At 40.9% G+C, this 24,895-nt stretch overlaps 2 protein-coding genes across 5 annotated transcripts in view; one reads left to right on the top strand and one right to left on the bottom strand.

Moving 5' to 3' along the window:
- The window catches only part of ANO10 (anoctamin 10), a 243,284-nt gene that overhangs the window by 65,681 nt on the left and 152,708 nt on the right, over window positions 1–24,895 (top strand). The window lies entirely within an intron of this gene.
- The window catches only part of ABHD5 (abhydrolase domain containing 5, lysophosphatidic acid acyltransferase), a 28,563-nt gene continuing 11,190 nt past the window's right edge, over window positions 7,523–24,895 (bottom strand). For both annotated transcript variants that reach the window (XM_086850272.1, XM_086850275.1), the window contains exons 2-7: window positions 21,780–21,865; window positions 21,137–21,509; window positions 17,616–17,770; window positions 13,315–13,426; window positions 12,598–12,784; window positions 7,523–10,601 (exon numbers count right to left, since the gene is read on the bottom strand). In XM_086850272.1, coding sequence (XP_086706398.1) covers window positions 10,512–10,601; window positions 12,598–12,784; window positions 13,315–13,426; window positions 17,616–17,770; window positions 21,137–21,509; window positions 21,780–21,865 — 1,003 coding nt within the window. In that variant the 3' untranslated portion in view covers window positions 7,523–10,511. The remainder of the gene's footprint in view (window positions 10,602–12,597; window positions 12,785–13,314; window positions 13,427–17,615; window positions 17,771–21,136; window positions 21,510–21,779; window positions 21,866–24,895) is intronic.

Raw genomic sequence — 24,895 nt, 5'->3', positions numbered from 1 at the left:
ACCTGTTTTCCTGGTTAATTTTCAAAAACATTATTTTTTCTCCCCCCCACCCCACCTCTCCCAGGAAGCTCTGCAGGTACAAGAACCATTGGAGTTCAATGCAGAGCAGCTGCAAACCCAGGCAGGCACCTGGCTCCCTGCCTTGCATCCAGGTAAGGCATCACCCCGGGGTGCTGCCTCCATTCCCTTCTGTCTGTGGGTTCCCCTGTTCCCCACTCCCCAGGGCATCCCTGGTCCCGGACGCTGCTTGGGTGGGAATAACCACCCTTCGCTCCTGGCAGAGAATGGTCAGGATACACGCTGTGGGAGAGGTGAGGGACGAGGAGAAAGACCAAAAGACTGCCACAGCAAAGGGGTTCAGCCCAGTGAGACAGACCTTAAACTCTTCCCCCTTTTTCAGATTTGATTCTCACTCCTGCAATGTCAAGATTTCAGATTATTGGGAGATAAATTTAGAATAGGTCTGAAAAGTGATTTAGAAACCTAAAATTAGCCTGTGAGCCTGTCTATCCAGTGTCTGTAAAACCAGAAGGGAAGAAGAAGGAGAAAAATGACTGGGGGGCTAGGGGCAAAAAGGAATAAACAATTATGAGAGTGGGCAGCCATGATGGAGAAATCTCTCTTGCTTGTGTTCCTGATCACTGGGATCTGGAGCTGGACAGGAAGCTATCTTAACTTGTCTGTGCACACACTGAGAAAATGTAGCCAGCTATTTTGACATTAGGATTGAGAGATGCCATTTCATGTCACAGTGGGTAGCCCTGTGTGACTGCTCACTGCTTCACCATCTGCACCCTGCCCTGGCTGGGGCACCACCAGTACCCGTGGCCCAGCAGGATGTGATGCCTGATCTTTCTTTCTTTCTTTCCCTCATATTGTTGTGGGAAGCACCATTTGCCCTGAAAGATTAACCAGATGTGGAGCTGGTGGGAATCAAACAGCAAAGGGGAATTTTCTTCAGGAGTTTTGGGAAACTGCCTAAACACAGCTTGGCCAGTGATGGGGATTTGCCGTAGCAGGGTCAGACCTGGAGATCACTGACAGCCCTGGCATGGTGAGCCAGGTCCAGGGTGCCACCAGGAAATCCAGCCAAGAGCAAAAGCAGATGAGGTTGAAGATCAGCAGAAATGTTTGAGCAAAGGTGTCTGTGCTGAGGAGAAGCCACCCACAGCACAGGACTACAGTCCATGCTGCAGGAAGGACCAGAGGCAGGCAACATAATGCAGGCAGGGCTGGCTGCCCCAGCCAGAGCTGGAACAGACTTCCTGGTCCCCCGTGAGAAAGCAGCCCAGTGGGACCAGTGTACTCGACTGCCATCACAGCACCAGAGCCCCCAGGGGGAGTGTGGCAGGCCAGGAGGGCATGAGGAGGGGGCAGTGAGGGCTGCAGATGTTTCCTGCTTGCTGAATGTGAGCTGCAGAGAGGATATAAATGTTGGTGCTGCGAGCTAAGCCTTGCCTCATATCACGCCTTGCTTTTATAACCTCTTCTTTTTAATATCCTGTTGAGACAAACAGCCTGTGCAAGTGTGGTGGGGGGATCTGCCAAGCAGCTGAGCGTTTTAGAGGATTTCAGTCTGAAAGGTACTCTCAGAAATTCAGCATTGCAGGAGGTGCTGGGCCACTAAATTGTTCCTGTCCCAACACTGAGTCCCTCAGGAGCAACCAAGAGATGTGACATAGCCACGGGGTCTGGGTCAGGCACTTGGGTTCAGTGGTAACCGACCATGGAGAGCTGATTGCATCAGGACAGGGAGATGATATGACAAGTGCTGAAATGGTTGGTCCAAGGAGTCATAGGGTGCCATGAACATCTCCCATGTGATCTCCTCGAATGCCACTGGGGCACTCTAACACTTTTGTCTCACATGGCACACTTGGTGATGAATGTAGGCATGGGGTAGATCAAACATGGCTTCATGTATGGTGACACTGCTGGTCACCATGAGCCTGTGTCATAAGTACACTCCTGGCTGCAGCAATGTCACCTCTCCTCCTGTATCTCCCACCAGTCAAAGAGGTGACATTGCTGCAGGTATTTTTCTTTCCCTTCTCAGCACATAGCCCTTCTTCCAGAGGATGTTTTTAGATGTCCAGAAGCACATGGGGCTGAGGCCCACGAGGAACAAGAGCCTCTGCTTTACTTACAGCCGTGTCCCCTGATGACTGATGCCTGGCACAGTTTCCCCCTTGAACTGTGAATCATGCCCTGTTTCTGTAGGAGGTGCTTTTGAGGCAGACACATGATCATCCCTCACGAAGTCTGTCACCTTAATCCTACCTCCAGCTGGAAATAGGAATGCAGACAAGGGGGATGGCATGGGCTAAGGTGTCACCTCTTCTTGCACCATCAGCACCCATACTGGGAAGGCAGGTGCCCAGTAACACAATGCCCATATGGGCTTTGCCATAAATGCTCTAAACCGTGGGGTGAACTTTCAGCCTCACAGGTTTTCCCCAGCACCCCTCGGCATCCCAGCCAGCCCCATGGTCTGGTTGTAGTAGGGCCAAATCCTGCTCCCTGCTATGGGCTGATCACCATTCTGAGTGGGGGAGCTGATGGAGGGAATCTCGCCTTGCCCCAGCTCCCACAGTCACCAACCCTACCATCAAGGTCTGGTGAACCATCCCTTCCCCTCAGCAGGAGCTGGTGCAGCCTCAGTTGCCCCGGTGAGGAACTGGGCTGACTGGGAGCGAGCAGCAGGAAGGGCACTTCCTACTCCCCTGTCCCCAGTTATCCACACCAGGTTCTGCGCTGGTGCCTGTCTCAGAAAAAGCCCCACTCTTTGAATAAAACATTTAATTCTGACTCCTCATTCCTGTCTCTTGGGCGACAACCTGTTTTTGCAGGGCACACTAAGCTTTTTGACTGCTTTCACCACGGGGCAACAGGCCCTGGGTGCTGGATTCCCACAGCCCATCTCCACAGGGTGGTGCCACCCCGGGGGACAGAGGAGTCTGTCCCCACCGGAGCTGCACAGAGCTCGGTTTGGGTCGCTCTGTCCTAACAGTGACATGCAGTGGCGGCAGGCTGCAATGGAGGCTGGAGGTACCCTTGTGCTACAGCCCCTAACAGGCTTCTCTAGCCGTACCTTTATTGTTATTTACTAAAGGGTCAGTGCTTTATCTTGCTGGTGAATTCTGCCCTTCTTTCCCACCGCATGCTCTCCCCCTAGCTCCGTTCTGCCGCGGCTGTGAGCGCACACACGGACCCACCACAGCCCTGTCTGTGGAGAGCTGGCTGACCGACCCTGCCACCGCTTTTCCTGGGGCACGGCCAGCCAGGTGCTGCTGCATCTCCCGGAGCGAGAGGCGAGGCTGGCACACACGGGGAGGGGGGATTCCTGTGGGGTACATGCCCCGTGTCCCACCCAGCCCATTTCTGGGGATCTCAGCACCCGCCTGTGATGGAATTCCTGGCAGGAAGGGAGCTTCTCCCCCGCCCTCAGTCCCTGTCCGCAGGCGGGCAGGGCGCAGCACCCACCCGCCCTGGCACATGCTTCTGCACTGCTTACCTGAGGCTGCTGGCAGATCAAGAAGCTCATGTCTAAGCAGTCCCATTTAAACCCACAATCAAATTACAGGAACAAAATTAGAAGCCAGACTGGAGCCACTTTAAAAGTTGCCCCTTATTTAATAATTCTGTCGCAGTTATTTTTTCCTCTTATCACCATTTATTCTCATTCTGGGGCTGATCTGTAATAATAGAGGAGGTTCATTTGTGCTCCCCCTCCTCTTTCCAATGTCTAGTCTTTCTGTGTGGATTTCATTTCTGCCTTGTGAAAAGGCATTAGGATAAATAAAACGAAGATGCAGTACTACAGGGATCTACGTTAATGGGATGGCATCGCACTCACCCCTTTCACAACCTGCCCTTTCCTGTGTGACAGGGGTGAATCAAACGGCTGGAATCCCTATTTCAGCCCTGCCCCATGCCTTTGGGTATCAAGCTGTCAAGTGTAGAAGAAGAAATTGCAGAGCAGCTCTTTCTTTAATAGCAACGCCGTGCAAAAGCAGGAGCCCGGAGGATGTGCTGGGGCGGTTTGGGAGCGCCGTGTCCCCTCTAGTGGGGTCTGTGGAGAATTGATGGAGCAAAGGAGAAGAGAGCCTCAGCTTCTCAGCCGATGGGAGAAAAGAGGGGACAGTCTCCCCCTTCCTCCCTGCTCCTGCCATCCCTGCTCCACGAGGCCAACAGTGCAGGCATAGATATGTGGGGTGGCAGGGATGTGCAGCCCCAGCTGGGAGCTGGCTTGCACTGAAGCAGCCGGGGGAAATACTGTCGTAATAATTTGCCTATTAATTAAATATGTGACTTGATGAGAGGTTAGATTCATTCACCTGGCTGGATTTTCATCTGTTTCCAGATATTGTTGGGATAAAAATAAATGCATTCATTTTTCTCGCTAACCCTCCAGCATTTTAGCAAAAACTATTTTTAGAACTCTCATAAAATAAATCTATAGCTGTTCTACAACAGGCAAACACTACTGTGTGCTTAGCAGCTGCTGTCCCCCAGACTGATGCTGAAATCTGCCTGTATTCAAAAAGCATCCAAAACAGTTCATGCATCATTTTGGTGACAGACCTGAATTCTTGTTTTCTGTGAACAAAGCATGACCCCAACTAATGAACTTAGGCAGACTTTGCTAGACTGATGTACTAGGCTAGACTTGTCAGGAACTATGGCAGGTGTCACACAGCCTAGAAGCTGCTTTGGGGTGGTGCACAAAGTCCCAGCACAGCCTGATCCTGCCTGTGCAGAAGTTGCCCATTGGCATGGGGGCCAGGACACTGGAGCCCTCCATGAAGGTAATTCAGGTTGGATGCAGCTTTCAGGGTTGGAATTAAATAATCTTAGAAGTTTATTATGACCAAACCCGCTCTGTGATTCTACAATTTTTGGCCAGGAAGACACTTTCCCGACTGGGGAACCTCCTGCATGGCCAGCCCCCTTGCTGAGCAAAGGCAAGGGCTGACAGCTAGGAAGGAGTCAGTGCCAGGGGATGATCCAGATGGCTTCTCACTCTTCCCTGTGCCTTACCTGCACCCAGTATTTCTCTGCCAAGTTCCTTTGTGGAAACAGCCATAGTGGTTTCAGCTGTGAGCAGGCTCACTGCTGGTGGAACGCTTGGACAGAGGTGTTTAAGGTGGCCAAGAGGCTCAGAGGCTTCATCCTGCAGCTCAGGGAGCTGGACACAGGGAAATTGTGAGCTGGGGGTGTGTAGCAAATAAATCTGACAGCAGCATGGTGCTCAGGCCCTGCAAGCCAGGAAACAAACCAGGGTCAAGTGCTGGATGGGGCTCACCATCCCACCACTCTCAGGAATCATCATGTGGTGGTCCTTCCCCCATGCATGACCTCACTACCAGAGTCTTCCTGCCACTGTGTTTGCAGGTTATTTTCCTTACCTCTGTACTTATCAAAGCTTCTGCTGGAGGTACTCATGAGGCAGAAGTGGCCATGGCACATGATTGAACACAGGGGCTTAGTGTCCAGCAGGACAAGCAATCTCACTCCTGGGCAGGTACCAAGAACCAAACCTTGGGTAGACATAAGTAATGATCTCCTTTCCAGGGGGGGTCTCGAGCTGGGGGATTTGCATGGACTGAGCTGTTTAGCCTCCATTTTAGGCTTGAGCTCCAAGTGACTGTGAGAATCCTTAAATAAAGTCAAAGCAGAAAGGCAGGTGGATATCAGGCAAGCATTTAAATATCACAACGCTACAAAGGAAGTGATAGCCACACCTTGCTCCATTCACAGCTCCAGTCATTTACACATCAAGTAGGTGAATTCGAGAGAGCAGAAATAGACCTGTAAATATATGGAGATCCTGCTTTTGCAGTAGTTCATTTTCAAAGCACATAAACTCCTTATCATGCATTTGGGGGTCACACTCCATTTTACAGCCCTGCCTCACTTCCCAAAACTAACAGTTTCAGTTTGCTAGCTTTCCTTGGCAAGTGAAGCATAAAATGCAAGTAAACACCTAACTTGTAATGTTGTCACCACTTTCATCTTGCAGCTAATTACTAATGCAAATTATGTACATATCTAAAAATGTCTTCAGTACATTCCTGCTACTTGTGTTTCTTATTTTTAAAGTATATGTGGCAAATATTTCCATATTTATACTTCTACATTCCACTACCCACATCCAAACTTTAAGATAGGATATCCCTGTGATCAAAGGCAATGAGGCAAACTGGAGCAGAGCCACTCCTCTTGTAAAAGATGAATTTATGATCTTCAGTGACAAGTCTTGTTGTACATCTTGATTTTTCATCTTACTTCAGGCCAGCAACCCCCTATCACATGCTTTGCCATCAGCTCACTTCTGATTTGTGAAATAATTTCTCTTGATTTCTTGAGTGCTGCATGAGAGATAATTCTTTAAGGTTCCTGTCCAAGTACTAATCTGAGGGAATGGTGTCCAGCTTGGAAAAAAAGTACTTGCATTTCAAGGACAAGCTTTAGTCAAAGGAGGGATACCAAAACTTTGAAGTGCCCCATATTGTGTAGATCCAAGCTTTCCAACCAGACTTCCCTCCAGCTGGTTCTGCAGTTCTCCTTACCTTGGTAAGCTGTGTTACTTGCACACTAGACATTCCAAACCTTTCTCTCACCATTTCCCTTTTCCTCTAGAGCTGACCGGCTCTTGAATTTTCCCACCCCAAAGCTCTTCAGCTGAATTTTGCTGTTTCTAGCTGTATCATTCTTTTCTAGCTCTTACTGTTCCTTGTGCTGTAGGCTGTCATTCCAGCCATGTGCCCTTGCTCTCCACACTGGTCTGCCCATCATCTCCCTGGAAACCTGAAGGCTCCATCCATTTCCATCTGCTGCCACTAACACCAGAAGGCAGTTGCTGCACACATCTGTGTCCTGTTCTGGTCTTACCAGTCCCACTAAATGTGTGTCTCTTCAGCTCCCGTAGCACCTCATCCTTTCACAAGTTTAATTTGTGTTTCCCACAAAACATAAATCCCTCAATGAAGGCTTCAAGGCAACAGGGCTGTGCTGCCATGCTCAAAGATTGCAGAATGGGTTGATGGCCAACTGGCCAAAAGAACCCAACAAAATGACAGATATGCCAAGGAGACCCAAGAAATTACCCATTGAAAAGCAGCTGACCCTGAGCCTTAGGATGCTGCAGGCTCAAGTTTTAATGGATGCTAACAAAACAGGTGTTCCTGAAAATCTCTGCCCATACATTAATTCCAGACGTTTTTATTGCATTTAAACTTGTTTTCATCCCACTGAAAAAGCTGCTGGGAGGGCTGGGAATTTGAGGAACCACAGTGACCACAGGAAGCATTTCAGACAGACTGGCACATCAGTTCAGCACAAACAGTTGCAGCGACCTTAAAAAGGTAACTTTTAGAAAGAAAGGCCAGCATTAGTTTAATCCAAGTGAAACCAGATGATGACATTTCTCTTGTTTGGACCCATTTTTCCAAGATCAACACATATGAATTCACATTTTCCATTTCCATTTCACAATCAGATACAATCAGGGACTTCCTTGTGATGGTTGCAAATATTTTATTATAGAGTCTTATCAACAAATTCTCTGAAAATCAGTTTTTCAGAACTAAAATCTAATCTGGCAGGGTTCAGTAAGTAACAAGATGAACTCGGCCATGGCAAACAAAATATTACTAAGTTACTTTAAATAAATTTTATCACAACAACCTCAGGAAGAGTGTGTCCTGGAGTTTTAGGCAGTTTATCTTGGATTTTTATTAATATTTTGGATTCTTTTTGTTATACTTTGGACTCTGGTACACAGCTGTCTTCATTTTTATGTTAGACTGGGATAGATCTTTGTGTGCCTTTATGCCTGTGATTCTTGTCTTATTTTATAGTGCTGTAATAAAAATAGCATCATCAGCATTCAGTGCTCACCACAGTACATTTAAGCAACTGGTCATTGCACTGAAATAGAACTTCTGGAGAAATTGAGATTATTTCCAGGCAGTAATTGCTCACAAAAGGTCTAGCTCCCAAGTATTTTCAGCCATTCCTTTTCTGTTCATCACCTCCTATGACATTTATTAAAGTAATTTGATCAGCTTATGTTGCACACAGTAGGACATTCAGAATTCCATCTTGACCTTCACAGCAGCACCTAATACTGCCTGGAAGATAATACAAAACCCCTTCCCCTTGTACATACAATCAACATTCTTAGCTTGCAGCTACTTGTTGACAAACACTCACCAGTTTCAGTTAAATACAAGGAAACCTAAGAACACCGAAACATTTGAAAATAAACATTACTGCATTTTTCATGTATTTTGGATTGTTTAGCTCATCTTACTAATAACTCTTGATTTCCAGGGCTTAATTGAACATAATTTTTAAAAAAAGCAATATAATGTCTTAATATTAATCAAATATAACATTTTAATTTCTTTTTATTGTGCAAAACATAAGCAATAAGTCTTATTAGTACAATAAGCAGAAAAAGCAAGGGATATTTAAAACAATATTCACATCCAGCGTGCAATTTTTATTCCTATTTCCAACTTTTGATGCGGAATCTACAATTCCCATCAGTAAGTGCTATCAGAAAGTACCAACAGTTTGTTTCACCTTTTATTATTTGGAGGAGCCTCAAAAGTTATTTTGCATGAAGTTTTTATGCACAACTAAAATAGCTGTTTAAGTTGATAAATACAAAATAAGACACTGAAAAGGGTGAAAAATAACTAACATGCTGAAGGCATCCACCTAAATGGTGGCATGACTTATAATTTATAGCTTATATTAAAACATGGAATTGATAATTCTGATTTTTCATTTTCAACTTACAATTTTAGCAAATAACCCAAAATTTAGTTTTACAGTTCTGGGATCTGCTAATTGAAAAAGTAATTTAATTCAATACTTATTTTTAATTAAAATATTTATCTTGCTAGATATGAAGTGCTACCCGTCAAGGCAGTCACAAAAACTGTCTGATGTTTACATAGCACCATATAGATAAATATCTCCTTCAGTAAGGGAGATTATGTTCTGCTGGGGAACATAATCACATTATCTCCTGAATATTTTAGGTATCTTTGCCTTCCACAAAATAAACATGTTCAATGATTCCTTAATTTGAGAAAAAAATGCACGTAATTCAAGCTTTAAGACGGTGTAGTCATTAATTCAAATTCTTTTTTTATAAAAGTATCAAGAACTCTTCAGTAGTCAATTGAATATTCAAAACCAGATCAATAGTTTTATGTAAACTTGCTAAAAAACAAACCACCCCATTATTTGGCTTTAAAGTGACAAAGTATTTTTCTTAATATCATTTACTAGGCATGTGAAGTACTAACATCAAACTATAATTCAAAAAGTAGCAGAGACTGGACTATCTCTGATATTAAAATACTCAATTAAAATATATTAAAAAAATCTCCAAAAACATGTAATTGTAATTCATTACAGTGGTATTGTTCATTCCAATAGTAATCCTTCCTATAAGAAGGCTGAATGTTAAATAAAATACATTAAGCTGTTGTAGTTCCCTATTAGAGAACATCAATATTCTGCCTCTGCCTCTCCTTCAGCTTGAATTCACTAAAATATGGACTAGGCTTTCTACTGAAAAAAATGGGAAATCTGCTCACTATCCAGGTGGATATCTCCTAGCCCTGATCAAAATCTTACCATCTTATCCACGATTCTTATATTTAGACTAGTAACAAATCTTGCAGTAAAGTGTTAAAAATAGGTGGAGTAACAAGCCATCTTCTGTATTTTAAATCACAGAAATCTACACATCAAAATATTTATGGAAGCATGAGTGCTGGTGACATCATTGACTCTTAGAAACTGAGTCTTCCGTAAAAGTTGCACAGATGGAAAAGGATACATTGAGATAAATGGAAATAAAATCTAACAGAAGATAGATTTCCTAATATTGAGCCCAAATTTCTTATAAAGTAACAAACATATTTCAGTGACAGACACTGCTCATTATTTTGGTCCCATCCCTTTCCCAAAATCAGTTTCATAAACTGTTACCACTCCAATTAAAAAACAAACCTTCTTAAAATATTGTGTGTGGAGTTCTGGGTTCCAAAAATAAAAATACATATGCAGTTTCATATTCTTGCTATGAAACATCAGCTAAAAAGTATGAACATCCATAAAGAAACCAAATTGCATTTTGTACATTGTATCTCTACTGATACAGTTCTCCATGTTGTAAAATTCAGCATTTTTAGTGAGTTCAACATGTGCAAAGTTCAATTAAATTTTGAAGAAAATTCCAGTTTCAAAAGTTACACGTAATTTTGTATCTGACAGGACAATTAAAAAAAAGCTGTACAAAGTTAGCTTCAAACCTCTTCATTCCCCTCAAAAATAGGCACTCAGTGGTTTAAGTGTGCAAATGGCTTCTTAGAAGAAACAGTGTGCAAACAGAGCCTGTTCCATTAGCTCTGCATTCTTTAGTGATTTCCTAGAGAGTATTGCCATTAAACGCTATCTATGACTTTGTAAAGAACAGAGGACATTCAGTCCACAGAGTCACAGATGTCTTTCACTTTCTCATTGAAGTCTTCAGGTTGATCAGCATACACATAATGACCTGCACCAAGGATAGCCTGGAGGATAAAGGTGAAGAAGCACGTCAGTATCACAAAAAGGTAATAAACAAATAAATACTGGGACAGGTGAAGAACCTGGCCTTTACACATTACCTAAGAGTTGATATCATACAACCTAAAAAACAATCTAAACATAAGGAATACCAAAATATTCTTATCCTTGTAAAGAAACTTTCTTGCACAGGAAAAGAAAGGAAAACTACTGCTTATTCAACTGCTCACCTTGTTGGAAAATACCCACCACTGATGACTGCACAAGTCACTGCACAACAGATTTAGTAGACATATATGCCTTGCATATCAAATTTCTGATGCATCCTGATTCCCTTCACTCCACTGAAATAGCCTACTTCTAGAATTTGTTATTCTCTGTAAAAATGCTTCAAAGTAAACTATCACCACAGTGTATAGCAAAGGTACTTGACATGTTTTCTTTCTATTTTAGTCAGTCCAAGACTGATCTTTATTTAAAACTATTTTCCCCTCCTTAAAGTCCTCTCCCCCCTCTCTTAAGTCTCTAACTGAATCTCCTAGAAGTATAGCTATGTTATTGTGTTGAAAACTCCCAGAAACTCAAAAGTAAAAATTACTTAGGAATCAATGCATGTCACTAAACCACTGAACCTCTGTGCGTTTTACCACGCATGGCACTGCCAGTCCACATCTCGGTCTCATCAGACCCCTTGCCCTCCTATGGGTTCTTGAATGTGCCTGCAATTTTACCACTCCAAATTACATTTTAGAATCTGTATTTGGCTTAGAAAAATTCTAACCTGGAATACAATACAAATTTCCACAGTCCCTTCTAAAAGTCCCTGACCAGAGTGGAAAAAATCTCCCTGAGTGGTATAAGCTTTATGGTATCCTGTATCCTGTACTCTATTTAACAGTGACTTTGTGTTACAACTCCCTTTCTCTGGTTAAGCAGTTAAGTGACACTTTCATTCTGGATGTCAACATTTATGAAATGTAACTGTGCTCCTTAACGCACTTATAACAGTCAGATAATAATGTCTTTTCTCTGAGTTCCAGCTCTAAATACAGCTGTATCAAGTTATGAAATTTTATTTGGATGACTTGTTAGAGTGTACTATCCACATTACATATTGTACACTTCTGTCCAGATAGCTCCAGACATCAGTAACATCACAGCTGCTGTGTTCAAACATTTTATCACCTCACAGCATTTTAACATGTATGCATATTCAATTATCACAGCTGACTGATGTGAAAATGTGTGAAGAATACTTTTAAATTAGTTTGTTTTTATAGAAATCAACAACAAAAAAATGCAGTGTGCACGTTCGCATCAAGTTGTGAGTACACACATTTTAAATAACAATATCATACCTCTAAACAAAAATGTCTTAGGTAGTTAGACAACACTAAATATTTTTTTAATTACTTAAAGAAAGATGCTCACAAGAACCTAAGCACCAGGTACAAACTACTCTCTTATTAGAGGAACAAATGCATTATATAGACAGATGAAGAGAGTTTTTGAGAGCCTCCCCACCATAATATATATATATATATGGAGATAGTAGGACTGGTCTGGTTTGAAACACAGTGACCACAATACCTACTTCTCCTAGCACACTGTGGAACAAAATAAAGAATCACCTTGCTCACATATCTACTTTGCCTTCTAGTGCTAAAGTAGGTTTTCTTCTTAGACTCAACACTTTTGTCTAGGTTTTCTCTGATGTAACATTTGTTTTCTCTCTCTCTGTTACAGAAAACAGAACTTCGTACCCCAGGCTCTAAATCAAAAGTGGCACTGTTTCCACAGCTGGTATGAAAAAATAAAGTCATAGAATAGTTTGGGTTGGAAAGGACCTTAAAACTCATCTAGTTCCAACCCCCCTGCCGTGGGCAGGGACACCTCCCCCATAGACCAGGTTGCTCAGGGCCCCATCCAATCTGGCCACCCAGATATGACTTAAACAAATCCACACAAAAAACAAACAACTGCTTTACAAGTCACACTTACTATTGTCTTCACATAGGAATTTGGTCTCAGAGACTGGATAGTGCTGCCAGAATTACCATCTATACAGGAACGTGCCCCATACACCACCGTGATAGGAATGTCTCGATCCATTTGTGAAATCCGTTGCAGCATTGGTCTTTTTGCCCATCCATAAGGAATTGTCATGTTCTTGAAAGCTGTTTCACCGCTTCAAGACATTCAAAAGGGTAAAAACAATTTCAATTGCCATTGGATCTTCTTTTTCTTTAAAACAGAATATCTGTGCCTTTTGCTAGCATAAAGTACATGAGGTTGTGAATTTTTGTAATTAAGGAAAATAAGTTTCCAAGGTTTACATATAATTTTCAACAGAAAGAGCCTATGACTGAATAGCACTTAAAAGAAGGAGCACTTAAAAGAATGAAATGCCTTATTTTAAAAGTTTTTAAAGAAATCCTTTACACATTAAAATTCTCCAACAATTATTTAATTAAATGCAGTTTCCAAACTCTCACAGAATTAACACAAATTGAGAATAAATATATAGAATTAGGATACTTTTTACATTCTGGAAGTCAGAAAAAGTGCAATGGTACCTGTTTCTTCAAAATAATAAATGCCACAATTAAAAAAAAAAAAATAGCATGCACACTGCTGCCATGGCCATTGGAGGGAGTAGCAGGCACTCACTAAATGAACAAGAGACTTCAAACCATACACTGGGAAATTCAAACTCACCTGGGTGACTGTACATTGCAATGATAGATATATTCAGCCACAGTGTTATCATCAAACATTGATGAATATTTTCGCTTGAAATCTGGTCTTAAACGTTGAACAAGGCTTAATCCTGTTAAAACAGAAAACGCTATTAGAGGGGGAATGTGTATAAATTATTTTATCAGATTGCCTAATGCTTTTCATTAGAGCCCTCAGAACACAACCCCTTGAAACTTGTGGCTTCTAAACCTGTATTTGGTTTTACCACTTGCAAGTCTTAGGAAACACAATGGAATTACACTTAACAGGAATGAAATATGCCGTAAAGAAATAAACTGTAAAGAATTTTATGCTGCTCTCCCCACTGAATACATATAGGGAATGTTTGACTAGGGTCACTACAGCAACAGAAGAAACCTACAATGAGGACCAGCAAAAGAGCTAAGGTGTCTTTTTGTCACTAGTTTAGTCTCACATGATACCAATACATTCTCCTTGCTCTGGCAGCACTGGGTAGGTTAAGTGCACAACACCTTTCAGAACCAGAAGGCACTGTTGAAAAAGCTGCGATGTTTTTCTTGCTTAAGACTGTCTTCTTCTCTTACAGAACAGTCTGCTTCTGAAGCTAGTTCATCTAACTAGTGTGTGGTTGAAAGAACAGAAGTCCATGATGAAAAACAGGTGTAGAAATCTTAACATAAGGCACAAGTACTGGTATAAATGAAGAGATTTAATGCTGAAAACCATTGTCCTCATGCTCTCCTAAGAAGCCAGTAGAGAAGTGGGTCTTGTCAGGGGCCAGTTCAGGCTTTCTAAACTTAAGCGTCTTTTCTGAATAATTTCTTTAAGGAAGAAGCCTCTTCTACATTGATCAGATGGATCTTTGGGACAAGACCCTTGCCACAAGGCTAATCTTAGTTTAAGAGTATTAGCAATCCCTAATATCTGATCTAAACTTTTGAGTTTGAAGCCATTAGCCCCTGTCCCATCACTACAGACCATTGTAAAAAGTTGCTCTCCAGCTCTCTTGTAGGCCACCTTTAGGTACAGGAAGACTCCTACAAGGTCTCCCCAAAGCCTTCTCTTCTAAATCCCAACTCTCTCATCTTGTCTTCACAGGACAGGTGCTCCAGCCCTCTGATCATCTTCATGTCCCTGCTCTCAACTATCTCCAGTGGGAATGTCTCCAACATTCTTATACTGGGGCCCCAGAGCTGGAAGCAGTATTCCATGTGGGGTCTTATGAGAGCAGAGTAGAGGGGGAGAATCACCTCCCTCAGTCTGCTGGCCAGGTTGCCTTTGATGCAGCCCAGGATGTGGTTGGCTTTCTGGGCTGCAAGTACGCACTGCTGGATCATTTTGGGCTTCTCATCAACCAACATCCCAGTCTTTCTCCTCAGGGCTGCTCTCAATCTATTCTCTGTTCAGAGGTGGTCAGGACTGCCTTGACCCAGGTTCAGGACCTTGCACACGGCCTTGCTAAACTTCATGAGGCTGGAATGGGCCCACCTCTCAAGCCTGTCCATGTCCCTCTGGCTGGCATCCCTCCCCTACAGCTTGTTGGCCACACAGCTTGGTGCCATCAGCAGACTTGCTGAGGGCATACTCGATCCCACTGTCTGCTGCTGACAAAGACGTGCAACAGCTGATCCCAACACTGAGGCACGAGGAACAACACTCATCACCGGTCTCCACGTGGACACCAAGCTGACCAAGTGTGACTATTCATGGTTATGCTTCCCCTTTTCCAGACGGTTGGAACTTCATACTGTTGTTAATTTGTGCAATTATGATGATGTCACTTCTTCCCACCCAGTCCTGGGCAAAGACCTGCTATTATTTATGCAGACCTTGTCACAGTGATCTAAGCTTTCGTAACCTTGAGATTATTGCAACACACCCTTATGCATGCTTTAAACAGATTTAGAAAACTAATACAGTGCAAGAGAAAATAATTCCCTTATGAAACAGTGATTTAACTCCCAAAGCAATGAAGATTTTGGAAAAGTATGGCAATTGGCTCTGCTCTATTTTCCCTACATAGAGTACAATTGCTGGACTTCTTTTTCTGTGTGTTTGGAATTTTTGAATACAAGTGAACACAGCTGGCTTGGAATAACAGTACTTGGAAGAAAGAGACTAACTCTGTGTCTTGCCCTGCTGTCAGCACAGGGGCCATGGCATGAAGCACTACCAAATTTGAGCCTTCACTTTCTGTTTTGATAAGAAGTGCTTTTTCTGTGGGTCCAATTCAAAAACATTTTTCCCCCGGGAATTTACAAGGGAGGATGAAACAAAGATTCAAGGCACCTTGGAACAAATTTTAGAATGAAATCAGACTGTAAATCATTGTTGTAATATTTATTGAAGAAATTCTGAATTGTCTGACTGATGTTTTCCACAGTGTCTATGAAAATACTGTAAGGAGTTCTAACAGTGAAGACACCAAGCTCCACGAACAGGGTGTGGTCACAGTGACATTTCTGTTATTGTGACAAATTTTCAGGCATTCAGCTCTAAGAATGGAATTCAGAACTCCAACCTAAGCACCAAACCCCCACCAAACTGTGAGACTCCTGGGTGACTGTTCTGGTTAAGTGAAGGAAAACATGGCAAACCAACTACCTGGAAACCTCTCAAAGAAAAAAAATATCTCTGGATTCTGTCTCTCCCAGTTTTAAGTATTCGCCTGTGGGTCTGATTAAATATCCATGTGATACTATTGTGATATGCCAATGAACTTGGCTCACATTTGAACTCATACCTTTGAACAAGAGCAATTTGCTTTACAGTGAAGTTCAAACCACTATGTCTGCCCATCAGCGTAAGCACATTTGCGTGTGGAATGAAACCTGGGTTCAGTTCAATGCTTTCATCAGGTTAGGTCTGATGCCAACTTGCAGCACAGTGTTTAGACCTACCCTTCTCCAAGAACTATGTTTCACCTGTCAAGAACTTCAGCTGGTGAAGGAAAACTTTTTTTACCAGGGCAGAGAAACAGATGAAATTTTTTAAAGGCATGGTCCTCCATGGCAACCTATAAGTGAGGCTAGGTTTGGGGACACCTTGCAAAGACAGAGTCTGCTTCTGCAGCATGGTTTGACTACACTTATTGCTAAGGAAGAAAATTTCAGCTTTGAATTTTCCCATGTGGATTGATTTATGTATGCTCTTGTTATGGGATAGAACACATTAAATCAGTGCATATCACTCAATATTTCCCAGGTTGTTTTGTTAACCAAATTAGCATTTTACTTAAAAAAAATCATCTGTTTGTATAAAACATGTTGCTTGTCTGAAAAACTAAATTTGTCACACTTTTGAAAAGAAACAAACAAATCAGCATATGTAGCATATTAAAATATATCTTCTATAGAAATAGATTCAGGAAACAGATGTGGTTTAAATGTAAACAAAGCCTAGAAATCTCACGAGTTTATCTTCAGACTGAATACCAAAAACGATGAAGAGGTGAGTTAATTATAACTCGTGAGGGGCCTGAAGGATATCTGTTTGCAAGCCTCTCCAGAAGATACTTGTGTAGCAGAGAGAGTAACAGATAGACAACCTCTTTCTCCTCTGGAAGGAACACATAGAATGACTTTCAGATTTTATTACGCTCTTCGCCCCATTCCCATACACACCCTGTATTCCAGACTCCAACACAGCTGAACTAAAACCATAGTATTTTTGGTCAGGCCCACTTAGCCCTAGTATTAGGGTATAGAAAGTTTATTTACCATTCCATCAGTGCTGTTGAAAAAATGGAAATACGAACTGCCACCATGACGTATGACACCAGTGAGGCCCACAAGATTTGCTAGAGTAACAAGCAAATGGCTAATGGAAAAAATTCAGTTTCAACTTTTTTAAACTCAGACCAAAGATTTTTGCATTTATGAGAGACTGACTTATAATGTTAAGGGAATTTGGAAATTCCATTTGTTCATCAAACTGGAATTAGAAGGGAGGCTAAATGGACTGTGATCAGAGGCAATCAGAAAAAGCCCTTTCACATTCATGCCTCTCTGTCAGGGTTCCCCAACAGACATTTGCATAATCCAACTCAATAAAAGTGAAGCCTGTACAGATCACATAGTATAGCTTGCTATAAACTATTGTACTAGTATTTTTAATAGCAAGAGTTTACCTTCTTCCCTAAAGAGTTCCAACTTTCTTCAACCTCTCCCACTTTCCCTTCCAACTTTTTCCTCTGTGGGTGATCCAGACTTACAAAAAAGTTTATCATAATGTGTTGTCTGCTCCATGTTTATGTTTAACCAAAATAGAAATGGCATTTAAGAGTAGCTAAAACTCACCAAAGGGTCCTGCTATTCTTAGCCCAGCTAATGGATTAAATGGACTCAATATAGCTCCTAGTGCTTTGATCCAGATTGGAATTGGTCTTTCGTGTTCAGCATTGTCAGGCCTCTCTGGAAAACCCCATGGCTCCACTAAGATAAGATGCTTGACCCTGTTGGCAAAAAAGGTTCAGTGTTTTAAAGTACAGTAGCTTTTCTTCAACTGAGCATGATGAAAATGTGCTATCTGTTTCACAGATACAAACATATAGCCTACTTTAGTCACTTCTATCACATAGTTTCTGATTCATAAACTGTTTTTATTTCAGTTACTAATTAGAGTGAATTGCACCTGATCATATGAATGAACCAGAAACACGGAAGCATGTGTCACAAGGAGAAACTCAATATTTTACAGATACTCACCGTCACAAACATTTGAAAGAAAGGGTAGTCTTGTTTCTGGTTTTAAAATTAGCCTAATCTAAATGCTCAGTCAACATCATTTGCAGGAACAGTTTAATTTGACAGAGAAGAGCATAATTGCATCTGTTTCATTAAAGTGAAGTTTCTAGAAGTCTAAGATCTCTGTTCAAAGAAGAGACACAATTTAACTGAAAAATCGTCTCATCAAAGTAAAATTTGAACTAAAAAAGGCAGAATAAGACTAGAAGTAGTCTTCTAAATTTATTGATTTTAGGTCATGAAAGAAAACATCAGAGAGGCAATTTGTAAAACTATTACTCAAAGGAATATCAGTAAAGAGAGCATTATAGGAGTTTCCAGCACATGCAACTATTGATCACTTCATGCTGTGGGCCCCCCTGAAGCAAAACTGTAATTCATCCTGGCGGATTAGAATTGTCCCTTTCTCTTTAATTGTCCCTTTTCCGTTTAATCACTTAGTAACACCTACTCTTAACTGTCCTAGATAGTGGTGATTTCTGAAAGAAAGTGACTCCTAACTGTAGTTTTCCATTTAAAGATGATTTTCCATGTCAGCTTCCTAATTATCATTCTCTACAACTACCTGTCAGGAGGTTGTAGCAAGGTGGGTGTTGGTCTCTTATCCCAAGTAGCAAGCAATAGGACATGAGGAAACAGCCTCAAGGAGGTTTAGATTGGATACTAGGAAAAATTTCTTCACTGAAAGGGCTGTCAAGCACTGGAACAGGCTGTCTTGTTCAATCTGGTCTAGTTGGAGGTGTCCCTGTTGATGGCAGGGCGATTGGAATTAGATACTTTAGGTCCCTTCTGACCTATACCTGTATTTTATGATACTATGCTCAAGGAAGTGCTTAAGGACACAGGTTACCAGTGGACTCAGAAGTGATGGGTTAACAACTGGACTAGATACTAAAAGCCTTATCTAACCAAAATCCACCTATGGTTTTATATATTTATCTTAACTTTTTATCTTTACTTTTTTCTTCATTAATTCCTTCACTGTTAAAGCCACGAGAATATATTAACACAGGGGAGTTACCAGTACCTAAAATGATGAAGAACTGATCCCAAAAGTTATTTCTGGATTATGATCAGCTGGGAAACCAAAACCCTGTGCTTGGAATGAAGGGTTGGAAAGGATTAACCTCACAAAGATGTTTCTTGGTTGTTTGCTCATCTATGAGCATACTCACACCCGGCAGCAAACAGCAACAGTAAGAGAGGACAGGGTAGAATCTAATTGTACAAACCAAGCAGGAGAGACCAGAGGCACAGCACTGCAAGCAATGAGAAGCCATTCAGCCACACATTCTGAGCACAAACCGTGGCATTAAGTATAATGCAGCAAATAAATGCATAAAAATAGAGCAAGCTTTTCTTGATGTTTCCTTTCTTAATACTTTCCTTCCTGTTTGGCATTTCTCCTTTTGGTAATCAAGCCTAAAACATAACCCCGGATAATGGGAAGTTGACCATAAGAATCACTCCAAAAGTGAATGTCCAGAAATTGCAGTATTTGAAAATCATGGCCCACTTCAACTTGGCAGTATGCTAAATGGGAATCTTTTTGGATTAGTAGCCTCGGATTTTCCATGAACGACTCTGGTACAGTGTAGCAAATTAAAGGATCATCTATGCTTGGAGAAACAGATCTACTTTCCTAACAATATGTATCCAGAATCCCTTAAGCCTCTAATGCATTGTTAGATAACCTGGCTGAAAGCTGTGCTATATTTATCACTTGATTCAATGCTCTTTTAAGACCCTAACAGTAAATTTGCTATTTTGGTGGTCTTAGTTCAATTGCAGAGAAACATTAGTAATGGGAGAGCACAAACTGAACTATCTCCAAACTAATTAACCCCAACTTAAGCACAGTGAGGCATGAAAATAAAGCATCACTTTTGATGTAAGTTAGAAATGGGCAAAACCAATATGCCATCTCGTAGGACAGTGCCATTTACAGATATTTTGGGAAAAGAGGCAAGGATCTTAAAAGTGATCCCTACAAAAAGCTAGCTACAGTTAGCCAGAAGTTGGCTTATAACAAAAAGGATAATAGGTTTATACCCCTAAAGCAAAGGACTGCATTTCTTTATTGCAATTCTGGATTTAGAAGCACACCTATTTTCACACAAAATTTCCAGCCACTTGTACTAACTATTGTCCATTTAGAAAGGAAAAGGCAAAGTGTTTGAGGAGAAAATAATGCATGAAATTACTTCAAATATATCCAAGTGAGAAACAAAGAAACAGTAAAACTTGACACAAATAGAAAAAAATATGTTTAATATAATACAGAATTTGCTATATGATAAGAGTTAAGCTTATATTCAGTTTTTCATATGAGACCACTATGTTATCCCAACAAAAGCACTGTCCTTTTTTTGATACAGAATTGCCTCAGTTGGTGACATCCTAGCTCAGCAGGTGATATATAACCGGACTTAAAACCAGATATATAAAAGAAACAAATTATTACTTTAAGGAGAAAAAAAAACTCTATTAACTGTTGGACACAACATGGTGCAGAAAATGCTGATGAAATACAATTAGAGAACTGCTGCAGATGGGTTGTCTTGCAAAGAAATATGAAGTGGCATACAGACAATTTAAATCAAAGAGTCATTAAAATAATTTTTACATTATTCTGCTGGCACCAGGCTGACTGCTAGTGTATAGGGGAATTATATTCATCAGTTTCAATGTTATCCATAAGAGTGGGAAGTTTGTCAGGAACAGGCCTATTTTCCCTTCACCAAACAATCTTTGAGGCGAAACATTCACCCATAAATATATTCACTGCTATTTCACCTTATAATACAGCAAGGGGATACTGAATTGAAGAGGTATGGAAAAGTACACAGAAAATCACGTTTACCATATCTACCTATTTCATTCACCTGGAAACAAACCATACAATTAATACTTTGGTCTTAAAATTCAGTATCATCTCTTTAAATCATCACAGTCATCTACATAAAGATTATCTATAAGAGCTTGATGAGAGAAAATATGTATTAAAATCGATAGTCAAATACTATTTGGAATAGTAAATAAAGGAATCCTTTTATTCCTTTATTTTCACATACCTTGATGGATATTTTAAGGAGTAAGCAGCAGCCAGGAATCCACCTAGGTTGTGTCCAAGCAAAATCATCTTTTCTAGTCCCACCTCCTTTCTCCATTCTTCTATGGATTCCACAAACTGATTTTCAGCTTCCCGAGCATCAGTGTCAAAGTGTGGTCTACTGCTACGTCCAAATCCCAAGAGGTCGAAAGCATGAACGGTCCTGTTCCCACAGAGATCTTCAAAGTTGAGAGCCCACAGTCCAACACCTCCTCCAAACCCATGCAGGAGAACAAGGGGAGTTTTATTTGAAAGGTCTGGAGAGAACGTCAGAGTCCATATTTTGTTTCCATTAGATATGTACACATATCGTTTATTGTATATGCTTGCAATACCTGAAGAAAAAATGGGGAAAAATTATGTTGCTAGACACGCCTGACAAAATATAAATGACACTCTACTGAAACCATTGTTTTAAATAGGAGCTCCTTTCAAAGGAGAGAGCTTCTAATAAAATACCTACTTAAGTGAAAAATGAAAACGTAATTTGAACCTGTTTATTTCAGTGTAAAAGACATATTGAAAAACTTCTTTCATTATATTTAATGTAAATCTATAGAAAATCTAGTTTTATCTATGAAACTTACTAAAAACCAAAGACTTACATTTTAGCATTTTGTCCTCAGCCTCTTTAAGGTGCAGCAGTGATGTGGGACACCAGGCAGGAAGCCAGCTGAATAACCATCCAAACCTAAAACAGCAACACAGAATAAAAATGTCTTGAGCAGCATGGTAATTTTTGGCACTGAAGCTTTGAAGACATTTATTTTGCTGATCTTCATAAGAGAGCCCACATTAAGCACATGGTGTGAAGAACATGATTTTGCAGTGGGAGGGAATTCATTTTTTCCTGACTTTATAAAAAGTGTCATCACAAACAGGGACATTCTTCAAAGGGTAAACAGTTTTTCCACCATGCCCTCCTATCACAGCATACTGATCTGGAGACATGAGCCCTCACATCGACCCAAACAAGCTTGGCAGGATATGTAACAATCACTGGAGTTTCCAGCCTCCTCTCAAGTTCCTTTGGAAGTCTGCCTGCACAAGCATAACCTTGCATGAACCTATTATTTCCAAAAAAGCAGTAAGCTCTGTGTTCACCAACCTAACCTAATTTACTCCAAATTTAAAAGTGAAAAATAAGCAGGTTTTTCCAGCAAAGCAAAAACCTAGGACCTTAATTATGAACTTAGAAACAAAGTCTCAGAGGAAAACAAACAAGCAATTCCCTCAACAGAAGCTGCTTTTCCAGCTGTCAGTTACTATCTTGGTACTGCCAGCTTGACCATGAGAGGAGGGGGAATGACTCAGCTGGCAGCCTTGCCTCACCCAGTCCTGCAAAGGATACAGCAATTTGGTACAGCTCTTCCTGGGTGCTTGTTTAGCCCTTGTTTTTAAGATGGAATCTTGTTTTTCCATCTCTCACCTGATTTTGAAGTGGCTTAGACTACCAGTGCAAAGCTGCCGCTGCACGACCATTCCTCACAGGGAAGAGGATGTCAGTCACCAAATCAACTTTCTCTAGCACTCCTTTTCTACACTGAACTGCTTTCCAGTTACAGAATTTTCATGACTGAACACTGACAGTATTAGTTATACAACAACCAGTACTGAAAGACTATTAGGTTACTAATGTCCAGTTTTTCAGTGTGCACAACACATCAATAAGGCCCCACAGATTCTTTATCCGAAGGATTGTCCCCACACATTCCAAGGGGCTGACCTACTACAGCTGCATGGCTCCCGAAGTTTATCATATGACATGGAAGGTTTTCTGGGAATGCAAAATGCAACTGCCAGCAGCATTATTCAGATTCATAGAAACCTGTGAGGGGACATTAAGACAAAAAAGCCCCAAACCATATCCGACCAGAAAGGATTAATCATCCAATCAAACAGGCCCATTGCTATTTAGCATTATTTACTCCCCTACACTGATATCTGGCTGTTCTGTAAATAACCCTCCTGACCCACCAGATCACCAGAATTGTTATAAGGAGGGACCATGGGAACTGTTATCACCATTTTAATGGAGGGGCTGGGAACAGATGGTTGTACATCCTTCCATGCCATGTGCTCATGCAAGCTATGAAATGAAGGAATTTAGCACCTTATAGGAAAATGGGCATCCAAGTATTCTGCTTCCATGTTAAATTATGCATTTATTTAAAAGATTTTTAAGAAGTTAAAGCTGGGACAAGCCAAAAGTATTTTTACCCACAAGTCATTGTGAAATCCGAGTTTAACAATAACACTAATTGTGTCCAGTGCTATGAATTACTCTGGTAAATTATTAAACAACAGCTAGGTTACCACTCTTCTGAGTCAATCTTTCTGCTAGTAATATGCTCAACTAGGCATTTTCATTCTTAACTCTTAGGTAAGAAACAAAACCAGTCACTGTTTCCCCTGAACTGAAACTCTGTGTACTGTTTCTTCTCAGAAAAACCACTGAATCAACAAATAAAATACATAAAATACTTTAAAGATTTTATTTATTTACAGAAATGTAAAGCTGCAACACATCAACAAGAAAACAGTGCAGGGATATGGCCACAATGAAATAGAAGTGACATCTACATATCATAGTCCCAGAATTGTATTTCCTAGTCCTAGGAAGGCACCTGGATACTTAGGAAAATTATTTAGGAAAAAGCATCAGAATGGGAAAGTTGCCCATTCCTTTGGTTAGTTATAAGAATTGTTTAGAAATACTTAGATTTTAATTCAGAAGAGACATTGCATACATGTATAGTTTGACAAATACAGTTAGCAAGCTGACGCTTTTAAAATTAAAGCTATGTTTGCAATTCTGTGCTATTGTACTTGCTGAACTAAAAGAGTAAACAGTGATGGCTTTCAGGAAAAAAAAAGTAAGCCTTTTCTAGAAACGTTATTTTAGAAAGAAAATATTTAGTTGCCTATATTCAAGACTTAATCCTTTGTTTGCCTCCTTCCAAAAATGATTTACCACATTGCTAGATGTTTTCCACACATGGAGAATAAACATCTATTTAATCTATTTGAAAAATTTTTCTGAATAGCTTTGGAAAGCTATAGTTGTAACATTTCTTCTGTACATCTGTGCTAAATGTATCTTCTAAATGCATACAGGAACATCCATTGCTTACATGGTCTATCATTTTTATTTCTGTTATATAAAGCTGTAAGTGCTACATAATGTCAAAAATGAAGCAATGGGCCTTTCAAAACAGTATGCACACCAGCAATGGAGATGAGTTATGAAAGAAAACAAATGATTCCAGCAGTAGCTTCACATTGTGAGATACCCACTGCCAGAAGAGGCAGACCCCACACTGCTCTCATCACCCACCACTTCCCCTGCACTCTGTTCCCACCTGTCCTTTTACAGAAAGTCAAGTGCAGAATCTTGTATTTCAAGGAGTTAAAAGTTTCAGGCCCACTGGCCTCAGCTACTTGCTATTCCAGAAAGTGTGAAATAAATCTGGCAACTGACAGCCCAAATTGTTATAATTTTTTACCAAATATATTTACAGGTGTTACACATCAAATTACCAAGGCACATAACCAGTGGAATTTAACCTGTGTATTTGTTTGTGGCCATGTAGTAACACAAACCAGTGCTCACATCCATGCTAAAATAATCAATAACCAGGAGCAGGGCAAAGCATCGCAGAGGGTGATTCCTCGCATCTTCAGTTTGTTATGTTTTTCACATCTATCTGAAAATGTCTGG

Source organism: Cyanistes caeruleus, chromosome 1 (genome assembly GCF_971803275.1).
Source record: "Cyanistes caeruleus chromosome 1, bCyaCae1.hap1.1, whole genome shotgun sequence".
NCBI classification, from domain to species: Eukaryota; Metazoa; Chordata; class Aves; order Passeriformes; family Paridae; genus Cyanistes; species Cyanistes caeruleus.
Note: the sequence above shows the minus strand (reverse complement) of the source record. Positions and strands in the feature narration are given on the sequence as shown.